This window comes from Hyperolius riggenbachi, chromosome 7, assembly GCF_040937935.1.
Source record: "Hyperolius riggenbachi isolate aHypRig1 chromosome 7, aHypRig1.pri, whole genome shotgun sequence".
NCBI lineage: Eukaryota > Metazoa > Chordata > Amphibia > Anura > Hyperoliidae > Hyperolius > Hyperolius riggenbachi.
Window position 1 is genome coordinate 171967565 of NC_090652.1, and position 12900 is coordinate 171980464.

The 12900-nt window shown below is 42.5% G+C and overlaps 1 protein-coding gene across 1 annotated transcript in view; it reads left to right on the plus strand.

The window, feature by feature from the left end:
- The first annotated feature begins 2547 nt into the window (after nucleotides 1-2547).
- The window catches only part of FOXK1 (forkhead box K1), a 151237-nt gene continuing 140884 nt past the window's right edge, over nucleotides 2548-12900 (plus strand). Inside the window, exon 1 of the mRNA XM_068244904.1 lies at nucleotides 2548-2976. Within this exon, the coding sequence (XP_068101005.1) occupies nucleotides 2609-2976 (368 nt within the window). The 5' untranslated portion in view covers nucleotides 2548-2608. The remainder of the gene's footprint in view (nucleotides 2977-12900) is intronic.

Below are 12900 nucleotides of genomic sequence, written 5' to 3' on the forward strand. Positions count from 1 at the left end.
CCACCTGGGGAGGGTTCTCTGTGTGAGTAGGGAAAGGTTTGGTCATAGCGAAATTTCGGCAAATATTACCGATATTTCACTATATCAGTTAGTAGAATATTGGTAAATTTACCGATATTCTGCTGCCACTATAAAATGCTCCCTTAACCTTTTTTTTAACGCCTGCACCCAAATTAGCGCCCAGTGTTTTAAATTTTACGCCCTGATGGGTCCATCATTGCATAGTGTATGCACACCTTTATACTCTGCTGAATGATACAAGTACTAAATGTTTTTTTTCTGGAACAAGCAGACCTCTAACACGACACAATGTTAAATACATCTTCCTCCAAGGGAAATAGTAACAGTGTAACCAAAACACTTGAAATACTGTATATTTTCCTTCAAACTGCAATGTTAGCTACAAGACTGAAGCATGAGCACAGTGTGTGGAGAGAATCTTTCAAAAAGGCAAACTAAAATAGAAGGCTTATGCTAGGTACAAACAATACAATTTTTTGGCAGATTTAGCTGGCAGATCAACTATTTCCAAAATATCCGATCTGATTATCGATCGATTTTCCATGAAGACATGAAGTGAAAAGAAAATTGATGGAAAATCAGATTGGATATGTTGGAAATAGTCAATCTGGCATGTAAACATGCCAGAAAATTATATTGTGTTTACCTAGCATTACACGTACTCCAGTTTTCTTAAAAAAAAGTAATTTTCTTGCTAATTGGGCTAACATTAAAGGTGGACACGCTCGATAAAATTAAATGATCCAGTTTTACAGCAATTCATTGAAAAAGATCGGATTTTCCAAAAAATCTAAAGCTTTTTTTTTTTTTTATTTGAGCAAAAAATCTGATCAATTTTTATGTAAATTGAATGGTGTGTGGTAGATTGCCAATTTTTTAATGCATACACCTAAGCAATTTTCTCAGAGTTTCTAATCCTTTTTATCATAAATGAGAAAAAAAATGAATATATGTGTAGTACATTAGGGCCCTTTTCCACTAGAAATCGCAATCACAAATGCCAGCGATTGCGATTTTTTATTTGCATTGCATCATCCCTCTTAAAATCTCTCCAGAAAGCGATTGCGATTTGCAAATCGAATCACTATGTTGGGAAAAAATTATCATGATTTCTATGATAAAGTAGCAACCCTAGCAATTTAAAAATCACTAGCGATTTGCAATTCAGCTGTGTAGTGGAAAAAGGCCCTTGGTCAGATGTTTTAAATGCTGGGAATACACCATACGTTTTCCCGCTCGATAGATGGGTTTGATAGATAATTTGTGACATGTCCGATATTCCTTCCAATTGTTTTCTTTGGTCGATTTCTCATATAAGTGAATGGAAAAAGATAAGAAAAACGAGCAGAAGATAAGAGAATTGAGCGCAGAATCGAGCAGAAAAAATGATTGGATGGAAAATCGAGCGGAAAAACGTATCGTGTGTACCCAGCATTACAATCAGTCAGAAAAATTGATTGCAATTCTTGAATTAAGTAGATATTTTAAAGGGAAGGTTCAGGGAGGGGATTCAAAAAATAAAAATAAATTTCCACTTACTTGGGGCTTCCTCCAGCCCGTGGCAGGCAGGAGGTGCCCTCGCCGCCGCTCCGCAGGCTCCCGGTGGTCTCCGGTGCCCGACCCGACCTGGCCAGGCCGGCTGCCAGGTCGGGCTCCTCTGCGCTCCATTTCCTGGGACTTCTGCGTCCCACGACGGCGCGATGACGTCATCGGACGTCCGCCGGGCTGTACTGCGCATGCGCAGAACTACTGCGCATGCGCAGTACAGCCCGGCGGACGTCCGATGACGTCATCGCGCCGTCGTGGGACGCAGAAGTCCCAGGAAATGGAGCGCAGAGGAGCCCGACCTGGCAGCCGGCCTGGCCAGGTCAGGTCGGGCACCGGAGACCACCGGGAGCCTGCGGAGCGGCGGCGAGGGCACCTCCTGCCTGCCACGGGCTGGAGGAAGCCCCAGGTAAGTGGAAATTTATTTTTATTTTTTGAATCCCCTCCCTGAACCTTCCCTTTAAAGATTTTTCCAGCATGTCCGATCAGATTTTTCTCAAAAAAACGGGATAATCGTTCACATTTCCTGATTGAAAAAAAATATTTTCAACTTTCATTCGATGTGATCATTTAGATCGAATAAGCAGGAAAATTGAACGTTTTTATTGTATCGTGTATGGGCACCATAAGATTTACTTTTACCGCCTGTCCTGAAGACACCCAATCACTGCAGCAAAAAAGTAAAATGTCACCAGGGCAGTCAGACAGCAAGAAAACTGCATGGCAAGGTTACCACAACTCTTCTCACGTTATCTGCAACTAAAAGGAAAATTAGTAGTTTCGTTTTTGTTACGAGGAAGAAGAAAGACACTTGACTTCACAATCACTTTTATTATTTTTGCAAACTTTTTTTTCCAACTTCAGCCAAGACACATGGGGAGTGGGGTTGTTTCTACAGGTCATATACCTGAGTCTTGCTTGTAGCTTCCACCCCTTCCTCCTATGACCAGTCCATCTCACTTTGCTCCGCCCGTGTTACCGCCTGCTGTTACTGAGTTTCAACAATCAAAACAATCCTAGCTGGCAATGCGCCGTGTCCGCCATGGAGTCTAGAGAGGATTCAGGGGTAATGGCTTTGCTGGCCTTACGCTCAGCGCCATGCAGCCCTTTGCAGAGCGGCCGTCCTGTGTCTGACTTAGGCATGTTAGCAAGTGAAGCTCCAGCTTTGGCCCGCTTGGAGGGACGCGACTTTGAATTCATCATGAGGATACCAACAGTGACAATAGGACGTGACTCCAGCCAGGGATCGGTGGATGTTAATATGGGTCGATCTAGTTTCATATCTCGCCGACACCTTCTGTTGAACTTTGTGGAGCCTAATTTCTACCTGCGCTGTCTCGGCAAGAACGGAGTGTTTGTGGACGGGGCCTTCCAGCGGCGAGGGGCACCCCCTGTGCAGCTTTCCAGGCAGTGAGTTGGATGGGAAATGAAGGCCCAAGAATTTGGGAAAGCTAGGTGTCTTGTCCTGAAATGCAGGGGGTGTACAGTGCTCCTAACTTGGAAACGTGCTGGTTGCTTTCTAATAGCAGAACGTTATTTCGCAACTTTTGTAATAGTTTTTTTCCTTTTGCTGGTGTTTCAGTTTGTTCATGGCGCCTGTGAGTTTTTTCTTATGTCAACAGAAAAAGTGAAAACGTGTTTTACAAGCTGTGTATAGACCCTCTGCAGTAAAATCATAGCAGCGTTAAAGAGAATCTGTATTGTTAAAATCGCTCAAAAGTAAACATACCAGTGCGTTAGTGGACATCTCCTATTACCCTCTGTCACAATTTCGCCGCTCCTCGCCGCATTAAAAGTGGTTAAAAACAGTTTTAAAAAGTTTGTTTGTAAACAAACAAAATGGCCACCAAAACAGGAAGTAGGTTGATGTACAGTATGTCCACACATAGAAAAATACATCCATACACAAGCAGGCTGTATACAGCATTCCTTTTGAATCTCAAGAGATCATTTGTGTGTTTCTTTCCCCCATGCACTGAAGTTTCAGGCTGCTCTTTTCTTCCTGCAAACAGCTTTGCCCTTGTTTGTAATTCCTCAGTATGTGAAAGCCCAGCCAGCTCAGAGGACGATTTATCCAGCTTGTAAAAGATAAGAGAGAAGTGAGAAGCTGCTCTAATCTAAATAACACACAGGCAGTGTGCAGAGAGGGGCCTGGAAGGGTGAGTTCATAGCAGAACCACAACACTGAAGAACTTGGCAGCCTTCCAGACACAGGCCGACAAGTCTGACAGGGGAAAGATACATTAATTTATTACAGAGACAGTGATAGTATAAAGTGCTGCAGTTAGCCAGAACACATTAGAATAGCTTTTGGAACTTGTAGGATGATAAAAAACAGGATGCAATTTTTGTTACGGAGTCTCTTTAATACACACTTCTTCACAGCTTGTTGTCAGCTCTGCCCGTGAAGTATTGCAGAACTGTGTTTACCATGCCAGGATGTCTTTTTTGTGTGCCATGAGTCGCTAGAGTAGAGTATTTTTCGTTGAGTATATTTTAGCTTGCTGTAGTCATTCATGTTGAGTATATGTTTAAATTTTACAGTGTAATTTGTATTTGAAGTTTCCACAGCAAAGCTACACAGACAGTAGATTCATATTCAAGTCAATTGTTCCAAGTGGCAGTATGGCTTTATATTTGTCCCCCATGCTTTTTCAGTATTAGAAACCTGCTGTGCTGGATTTATTCTAATTACTATTGTAGTTCCCTGCAGTGTTAAAATTAAGTCTCCAACTTCTCCCTCTCCTCAAAACAGTACTCCTTGCTTGGCAGAAAGCTGAGCAAGCATGTGTTTACTGTGGACACTTATGCCCTGCAGTGTGAAAGATCATCTTGTGCTTGTCAGCTATAGCCTGTACAAGGAATAAACTGAACCTATGTTTAAAGCCTGTATAGTAAACAAAACCTCTGGAACATTTGGCTATATTCAGTGTTTTTTTTTCTTTAATATAAAATTGCTTTTTTCTCAAATGTGTAGTGAGTTGTAAATTGTGTCCACCCCTTCCTGCCTCACTTTTTAAACTGCTTCCTTTTTCCAAGTGTCCCAACCTCTAGTCATTGAAACAAATGTGCCTGTTAAACCAGAAGGTACTTCAAGTCTTTAAGTTCATATGAACAAAAAAAGTATTTTCAATAATGCTTTGTTTTGAGTTAGTGTGTGAAAATGCAAATTACTTTTATTTCCCCTGAAAAGCCAGACATGCATCCATAACTGTTGCTTTATAGTACTTCTTAGCCTTTTAATTGTAAGCACATTTTGCATACAGCAATTTCCTTGCTGTTTGGGGCTATTAATCGCTGGTACACACCATGAAATTTCTCACCAGATAGATAACTCCTGACAGGTCCAGTCTGATTTCCGATTGTTTTTCTGATCACTTCTATACAAAATAGATCAGAAAAACGATCTGAAGTCAGATCGGACCTGTCAGAAATGCTCTATTGCACCATGTTTCTGGCAAGAAACAGTGCAAAGTGTGGGCTGATATGTTTCCTATAAGTAGGACCTCGTAAGAGTGGCCTTCCAAGGAAGATTTTAGTTTAAATTATAGAGAACAATAGTACTAGGGTGGTTGGGATTTCCTTGGTGGTTCTGGTTCTCCATACATTAACGGTGGCGTGATTGGTGAACTGGTCTTCCATAAATCGAGAACAACTTTTTGAGGGAGATAACTACAGCCCGAGGTCTTGATTTTGAGAAGTAATTGTACTTTCTGCCTCTGACAATAGGTTATATTCTTGTTCTATTTGCAAACCTGCTGTGAATATGACATTTGGAATTGGGACAAATGTAGGAACCAGCAATCATTCTCATGTGCACTTTATCAAAAAAAAATCTAGATGACAAAACTTCCTGTACTCATGTATACCTTAAAAAAAAATTAGAACATGAATTAGAAAACTTACATGCAAGAAAAATGAATAGCCAGTAAATCCTTATTACTCATCAAATATGTACATGCATGTATCTTACTAACCACACATGCATGTTTTAGGCCCAGTTCATATAAGCGCTAAAAAAAGGTCCGTTCATGGATCAGAAGCGAACGGATGCAAATCGATCCAATGTTAACCTATGGATCTGTTCACATCCGTACATTCAAACGGATCAGTTCTGCACGATCCGCTGAACGAACCGCAAGTTTCCTGCTGCAGCTATTTTTCTGGACCGCTGAGCCAAACGGAAGTTGCAGCCCTGCATTGGGAGCAATGAGAAAACGGAACATTTCTTCACACTAGTTCTAAATGTCAAAATTCACTTTGGGGGTGGGGGTCTAGGGGGGATATGGGGAAACGTAACTTAAGCAGCGGAAGGCAAACGGAGTGAAAATGGATCCGATAGACCCGTACCATTGGATCCGATTTAACGGATCAGTTTGCCACTAATCCAAGTGTGATCCGGTCCTAAATGCATTTTTAATTTGTCTGGAAGCTTCCATGTCCTCCTTGCTGCTGCTCACTGGGACCCTCAGGAAGATACGATCCATATTCCTCTTCATGCATGAGCGCATCCGGGCTGCACCTGTGCTAGCACGTCTGCACAGTAGCAGAGAGCAGAGTCGTGCATGTCTGCCTCCCGCACGTGTTGCCGAAATACGGACAGCAACGTGCGTAATGTGAATGAGGCCTAAGGCATTGAAATGGAAAAGTGATTAATCATATGTTAACAGACATAAATATGTACAGTGGCTTGCAAAATTATTCGGCCCCCTTGAAGTTTTCCACATTTTGTTACATTACTGCCACAAACATGAATCAATTTTATTGGAATTCCACTTGAAAGACCAATACAAAGTGGTGTACACGTGAGAAGTGGAACGAAAATCATGCATGATTCCAAACATTTTTTAAAAAGAAATAACTGCAAAGTGGGGTGTGCATAATTGTTCAGCCCCCTGAGTCAATACTTTGTAGAACCACCTTTTGCTGCAACTACAGCTGCCAGTCAAATTTTAGGGTATGTCTGAACCAGCTTTGTACATCTAGAGACTGAAATCCTTGCCCATTCTTCTTTGCAAAACAGCTCCAGCTCAGTCAGATTAGATAGACAACGTTTGTGAACAGCAGTTTTCACATCTTGCCACAGATTCTCTATTGGATTTAGATCTGGACATTGACTGGGCCATTCTAACACATGGATATGTTTTGTTTTAAACCATTTCATTGTTGCCCTGGCTTTATGTTTAGGGTCGTTGTCCTGCTGGAAGATGAACCTCCACCCCAGTCTCAAGTCTTTTGCAGACTCCAAGAGGTTTTCTTCCAAGATTGCCTGGTATTTGGTTCCATTCATCTTCCCATCATCTCTGACCATCTTCCCTGTCCCTGCTGAAGAGATGCACCCCCAGAGCATAATGCTGCCACCACCATATTTGACAGTGGGGATGGTGTGTTCAGAGTGATGTGCAGTGTTAGTTTTCCGCCACACATAGCGTTTTGCATTTTGGCCAAAAAGTTCAATTTTGGTCTCATCTGACCAGAGAGCCTTCTTCCACATGTTTGCTGTGTCCCTCACATGGCTTGTGGCAAACTGCAAACAGGACTTCTTAGGCTTTCTGTTAACAATGGCTTTCTTCTTGCCACTCTTCCATAAAGGCCAACTTTGTGCAGTGCACGACTAATAGTTGTCCTATGGACAGATTCCCCCACCTGAGCTGTAGATCTCTGCATCTCGTCCAGAGTCACCATGGGCCTCTTGATTGCATTTCTGATCAGCGCTCTCCTTGTTTGGCCTGTGAGTTTAGGTGGACGGCCTTGTCTTGGTAGGTTTAAAGTTGTGCCATACTCCTTCCATCTCTGAATGATCGTTTGAACAGTGCTCCGTGGGATGTTCAAGGCTTTGGAAATCTTTTTGTAGCCTAAGCCTGCTTTAAATTTCTCAATAACCGTATCCCTGACCTGTCTCGTGTGTTCTTTGGACTTCATCGTGTTGTTGCTCCCAATATTCTCTTAGACAACCTCTGAGGCCGGTCACAGAGCAGCTGTATTTGTACTGACATTAGATTACACACAGGTGCACTCTATTTAGTCATTAGCACTCATCAGGCAATGTCTATGGGCAACTGACTGCACTCAGACCAAAAGGGGCTGAATAATTACGCACACCCCACTTTGCAGTTATTTATTTGTAGATAATGTTTGGAATCATATATGATTTTCATTCCAATTCTCACGTGTACACCACTTTGTGTTGGTCTTTCATGTTTAATTCCAATAAAATTGATTCATGTTTGTGGCATTAATGTGACAAAATGTGGAAAACTTCAAGGGGGCCGAATACTTTTGCAAGCCACTGTATATTTAATACTGTACATTTAAAGCTTAAGGAATGTTTAAAAAGGATTTCCTACACTGCTGTGGAATACTGCTAATAAGTCTGAGTCAAGGGGTGCTTGAGAATTATGCAATTTAGGGGTGCTCAAAAAAAGCCATCTTCAGTTAAAACACTCCGTCTTTAATAAACGCTGTGTAAAGCTAATCCCTACTGAATTGCTGTAAACAAAACTGTGGAAAATCTGCAATTTTATCACATCATTTTTCTCTGTAATCATTTGCATAATATGCACATTGCGCATCCTAAAAACCAGGTTTACAGCAGTGTTGAAAAGTTGCAGCATGCATTACAAGTGTGTTAAAGTGGATCCGAGGTGAACTTTTACTTATTGCATAATTGTGTTCCTTTCCTATTGTTTATAGGGCATTCCTCAAGCCAAATACTTTTTTGTCTTTGTTTTAATACTCTAATTCCCTATAAACTAAATAAACCACGCCCACAGGTTTTCAGAGTGCCTTGGCAGTAGCAAGGGCTCATGGGAGCTCAGTCTGGGCAGAGGGAGGAGGAGGTGTTACTAGCCATTGATTTCAGAGGCAGAGGGGAGGAGGGGGGATTAGGTTTTTTTCACAGTCTGAGTGCTGATGGTGCAGATAAGCCTACCTCTGTGTAATGTTTACAAACAACATGGCTGCTGTCATTGTATCACAGGAAGAAATAATCATTTTCTATTAAATCTGTTTTCAGCTAGATTTGTCTAAACTTTAGATAAGATATATAGACAAGTTACTTGTTATAGTTTGTTTTTCATCTCGGATCGGCTTTAAAGGGATACTGTAGGGGGGGGGTCGAGGGAAAATCAGTTAAAGTTACCCGGGGCTTCTAATGGTCCCACACAGACATCCTGTGCCCACGCAGCCACTCCCCAATGCTCCGGGTACACCTCTGGTTCACTTCTGGAATTTCAGACTTTAAAGTCTGAAAACCACTGCGCCTGCGTTGCCGTGTCCTCACTGCCGCTGATGTCACCAGGAGAGTACTGCGCATGCCCAGTATGGTCTGTGCCTGCGCCGTACGTTCCTGGTGACATCAGGGGGAGTGAGGACACGGCAACACAGGCGCAGTGGTTTTCAGACTTTAAAGTCTGAAATTCCAGAAATGAACCAGAGGCGGGGCCGGAGCATCTGTGAGTGGCTGCGCGGGCACAGCATGCCTGCGGGGGACCATTAGAAGCCCCGGGTAACTTCAACTCATTTTCCCCTAACCCTCCCCCCCCCCCCCCTTACAGTATCCCTTTAAAGGGACACTGTAGGGGGGTCAGGGGAAAATGAGTTGAAGTTACCCGGGGCTTCTAATGGTCCCCCACAGACATCCTGTGCCTGTGTAGCCACTCCCCAATGCTCCGGCCCCGCCTCTGGTTCACTTCTGGAATTTCAGACTTTAAAGTCTGAAAACCACTGCGCCTGTGTTGCCGTGTCCTCACTCCCGCTGATGGCACCAGGAGCGTACTGCGCAGGCCCAGTATGGTCTGTGCCTGCGCCGGGCACTCCTGGTGACATCAGGGGAAGCGAGGACACGGCAACGCAGGCACAGTGGTTTCCAGACTTTAAAGTCTGAAATTCCAGAAGTGAACCGGAGGCGGGGCCGGAGCATCGGTGAGTGGCTGCACGGGCACAGGATGCCTGCGGGGAACCATTAGAAGCCCCGGGTAACTTCAACTCATTTTCCTCCGACACCCCCCCCCCCCCCCCCCCCTACAGTATCACTTTAAGGCTTATATAGTACGTAGTTCTGGTTCAATGCAACTGTAAACACCTACATTGTCTGGAAAATGCAAAGCATGCTTCGCGTCATTCTGACAGAATCTGTTGCACAGCACCGCTAAGGTGCTATTGTGAATGTACCATTGAAATACAGTTGCATCAATTTTACTGGTCGATTGTATAGTCCTTTGCAATACAGCCGATGCAGTGTGAAAGCACCCTAACTGGTCTCCTCAGAGCTTCATTAATTCCCTAAATACAGCTGGACTTTCTTGTTTGGAAGTCCAGACAGGCCTCCCCCTCCCGACCTGCGATCTTGCCGTGTCATTGACAGACTGCCGCACTAGTTTAGATGTCAGGCAGCAGTTACACGGAGTAGTAGTGTGACAGATGTCAGGGACACACTGAAGCTTAGAGGATCCTTGTTACTTACAGCAGCGAGCACCACTAACATAGTGCTCTACAATGTTGATTGGCTAGTCAGTATATATTATGCTGGCTATAGGTATTATCTGTGGTATCCTCTTAATTAGAATATTATTATTATTATTTTTTAGTATTTATATAGCGCCGACATATTACGCAGCGCTGTACAGTGTATATCTATAATCATATCATATTAAGAATAAGAATATCATGTCTATGGTCAATGTTGGCTCCCTATATAAAGCGAACAGTCTGTGCAGTCTGTTGGTTAGTGCCTCCTTTCTTGCTGAAAATAAGCACTCTAATTGCAAAGATTTATTATTATGCCACCACGAGTGATGAGATCGAATTTCACATTTGTAATTTTGCAACAAAATTCTAAGTTATTATGCAAAATCATAATTTGAAATTTCAGACTACTGTGACATTTTGCATGTAATTGTAAAAAATAGTACATTTGCAAGAATATAACTTTCTCAAGCCCTTAGACTTTAATGCAAAAATGTGTTTTGTCATATGCAAAAACTTTTTTGTATACCTCATAGACTTCAATGAATTTGTATGAAAATTATGCAAAATCAAGATTACCCATAAAATCCCAATCAGTATAGTAATTTAGAAAAATAATAAAATTCACGAAACCAAAATTACAATTATTCCTCATCCCTACTGAGATTCCCAAATTATAAAAGTTAAATCTGGAGAGGTGTTTTTTTTTTTTTAAATGAGGTACAGTTCAACAAATGTAATGGCTAGTTCACAGTGACCAGTTGCGTTGCAGAATAACTCTGCATGTTAAAGGGGCACTATGGCGACACAATGTAAAATTTAAAATATGTGCAAACATATATAAATAAGTACATTTTTTTCCAGAGTGAAATGAGCCATAAATTACTTTTCTCCTATGTTGCTGTCATTTGCAGTAGGTAGTAGAAATCTGACAGAAGTTACAGGTTTTGGACTAGTCCATCTCTTCATAGGGGATTCTTATGGTTTTATTTATTTTCACTTAGTGAATGGCAGTTGCTCTGTCCAACTGCCAAAAACTGTGTAGCGAGCAGGGAAGCTGGCCATCATCATTGTTTAAATCCTCTTTAGGAAATATCTTTATAAAGAATAAAAGTGTTACTGAGAAACCCCCGTGGAGAGATGGACTAGTCCAAAACCTGTCGATTCTGTCAGATTTCTACTACCTACTGTAAGTGACAGCAATATAGGAGAAAAGTAGTTTATGGCTCATTTTACTCTAGAAAAACGTACTTCTTATTTGTTTATGCCCATACAATTTCATGAGCCTATTCACAGTACTGAGTTGTAACTGATCGTGTTATTTTAATTTGCTGCATGCATGCTTGCTTTGTCTTAAAGTCTATGTCCGGTCTCCATTGCAGCTCACACTCATTATAACTCGTGCGTTATGCAACACACCACTGTGAATCCAGCCTTAAGGGTTATGAGTGAAATAGGGGCCTCATGCTTTAACCACTTCCCAACCACAGGTTTTTCTTGTTTCTGTTGTTTCTGTTTTTTTGCTTGTTTCTAGTGTGATTCAGACACTATTGTCCTGAAAGATCAGCAGGGCTGCCAGGCAACTGGTATTGCTTAAAAGGAAATAAATATGGCTGCCTCCATATCACTCTCACCTCTGGTTCACTTTAAAGGACCACTGTCACGGAATCCTTAAAATTTAAACCATATGTTAACATATACAAATAAGTACGTTTCTTCCAGAGTAAAATGAGCCATAAATTACTTTTCTCCTATGTTGCTATCACTTACAGTAAGTAGTAGAAATCTTACATTACCGACAGATTTTGGACTAGCCCATCTTCTCATGGGGGTTCTCAGTGTTTTCTTTATTTTTAAAAGCACTTAGTGAATGGCACTTGCTCCATCCAGCTGCCAAAAAAATGTGTAGCGAGCAGGGAGGCTGGCTACCATCTTTGTATAAATCTTTTTCAGGGAATGTCTTCATAAAGAATAAATGTCATGCTGAGACTCCCCATGAAGAGATGGACTATCTTAAAACCTGTCTGTAATGTCAGATTTCTATTACCCTACTGTAAGTGACAGCAACATAGTACAAAAGTCATTTATGGCTCTTTTTACTCTGGAAGAAACTTATTTGTATGGGTTTTAAGATTTAAAGAGACTCTGTAACATGAAAAAGATCCCCTGGGGGGTACTCGCCTCGGGTGGGGGAAGCCTCCGGATCCTAATGAGGCTTCCCACGCCGTCCTCTGTCCCACGGGGGTCTCGCTGCAGCCCTCTGAACAGCCGGCGACAGGCCCGACTGTAATTTCAATATTTGCCTTTGCTGGCTCCAGCGGGGGCGCTGTGGCTGCTTTCCTCTCCGAACTACACGGAAATACCCGATCTCAGTCGGGTCCGCTCTACTGCGCAGGCGCCGGAAACTTGCGCCTGCGCAGTAGAGCAGACCCGACGGCGATCGGGTGTTTCCGTGTAGTTCGGAGCCGACAGCCGTCAGAGCGCCTGCGCAGGAGCCAGGAAGGTAAATATTACGTCACGGCTGCACGGAGGGCTGCAGCGAGACCCCCGTGGGACAGAGGACGGCGTGGGAAGCCTCATTAGGATCCGGAGGCTTCCCCCACCCGAGGTGAGTACCCCCCAGGGGATTTTTTGAGGTTACAGATCCTCTTTAAGAGGTTTGTAACAGTTCCTTTTAAAACCAGAGCAATTTTTACATCATGCTCCTCCCAATCATTCGCCAATAACTTTATTGTTATTAATCACACGGGTCAATTCATAAAAGGTTGTGCGGTAAAGGGAAAAAAAAATCTGGTCGGGAAAATACCACATGCGGGATTTTAGACTTTTGTGTGCTAATTCATGAAAATTTTAACAGGTGCTGTAGAA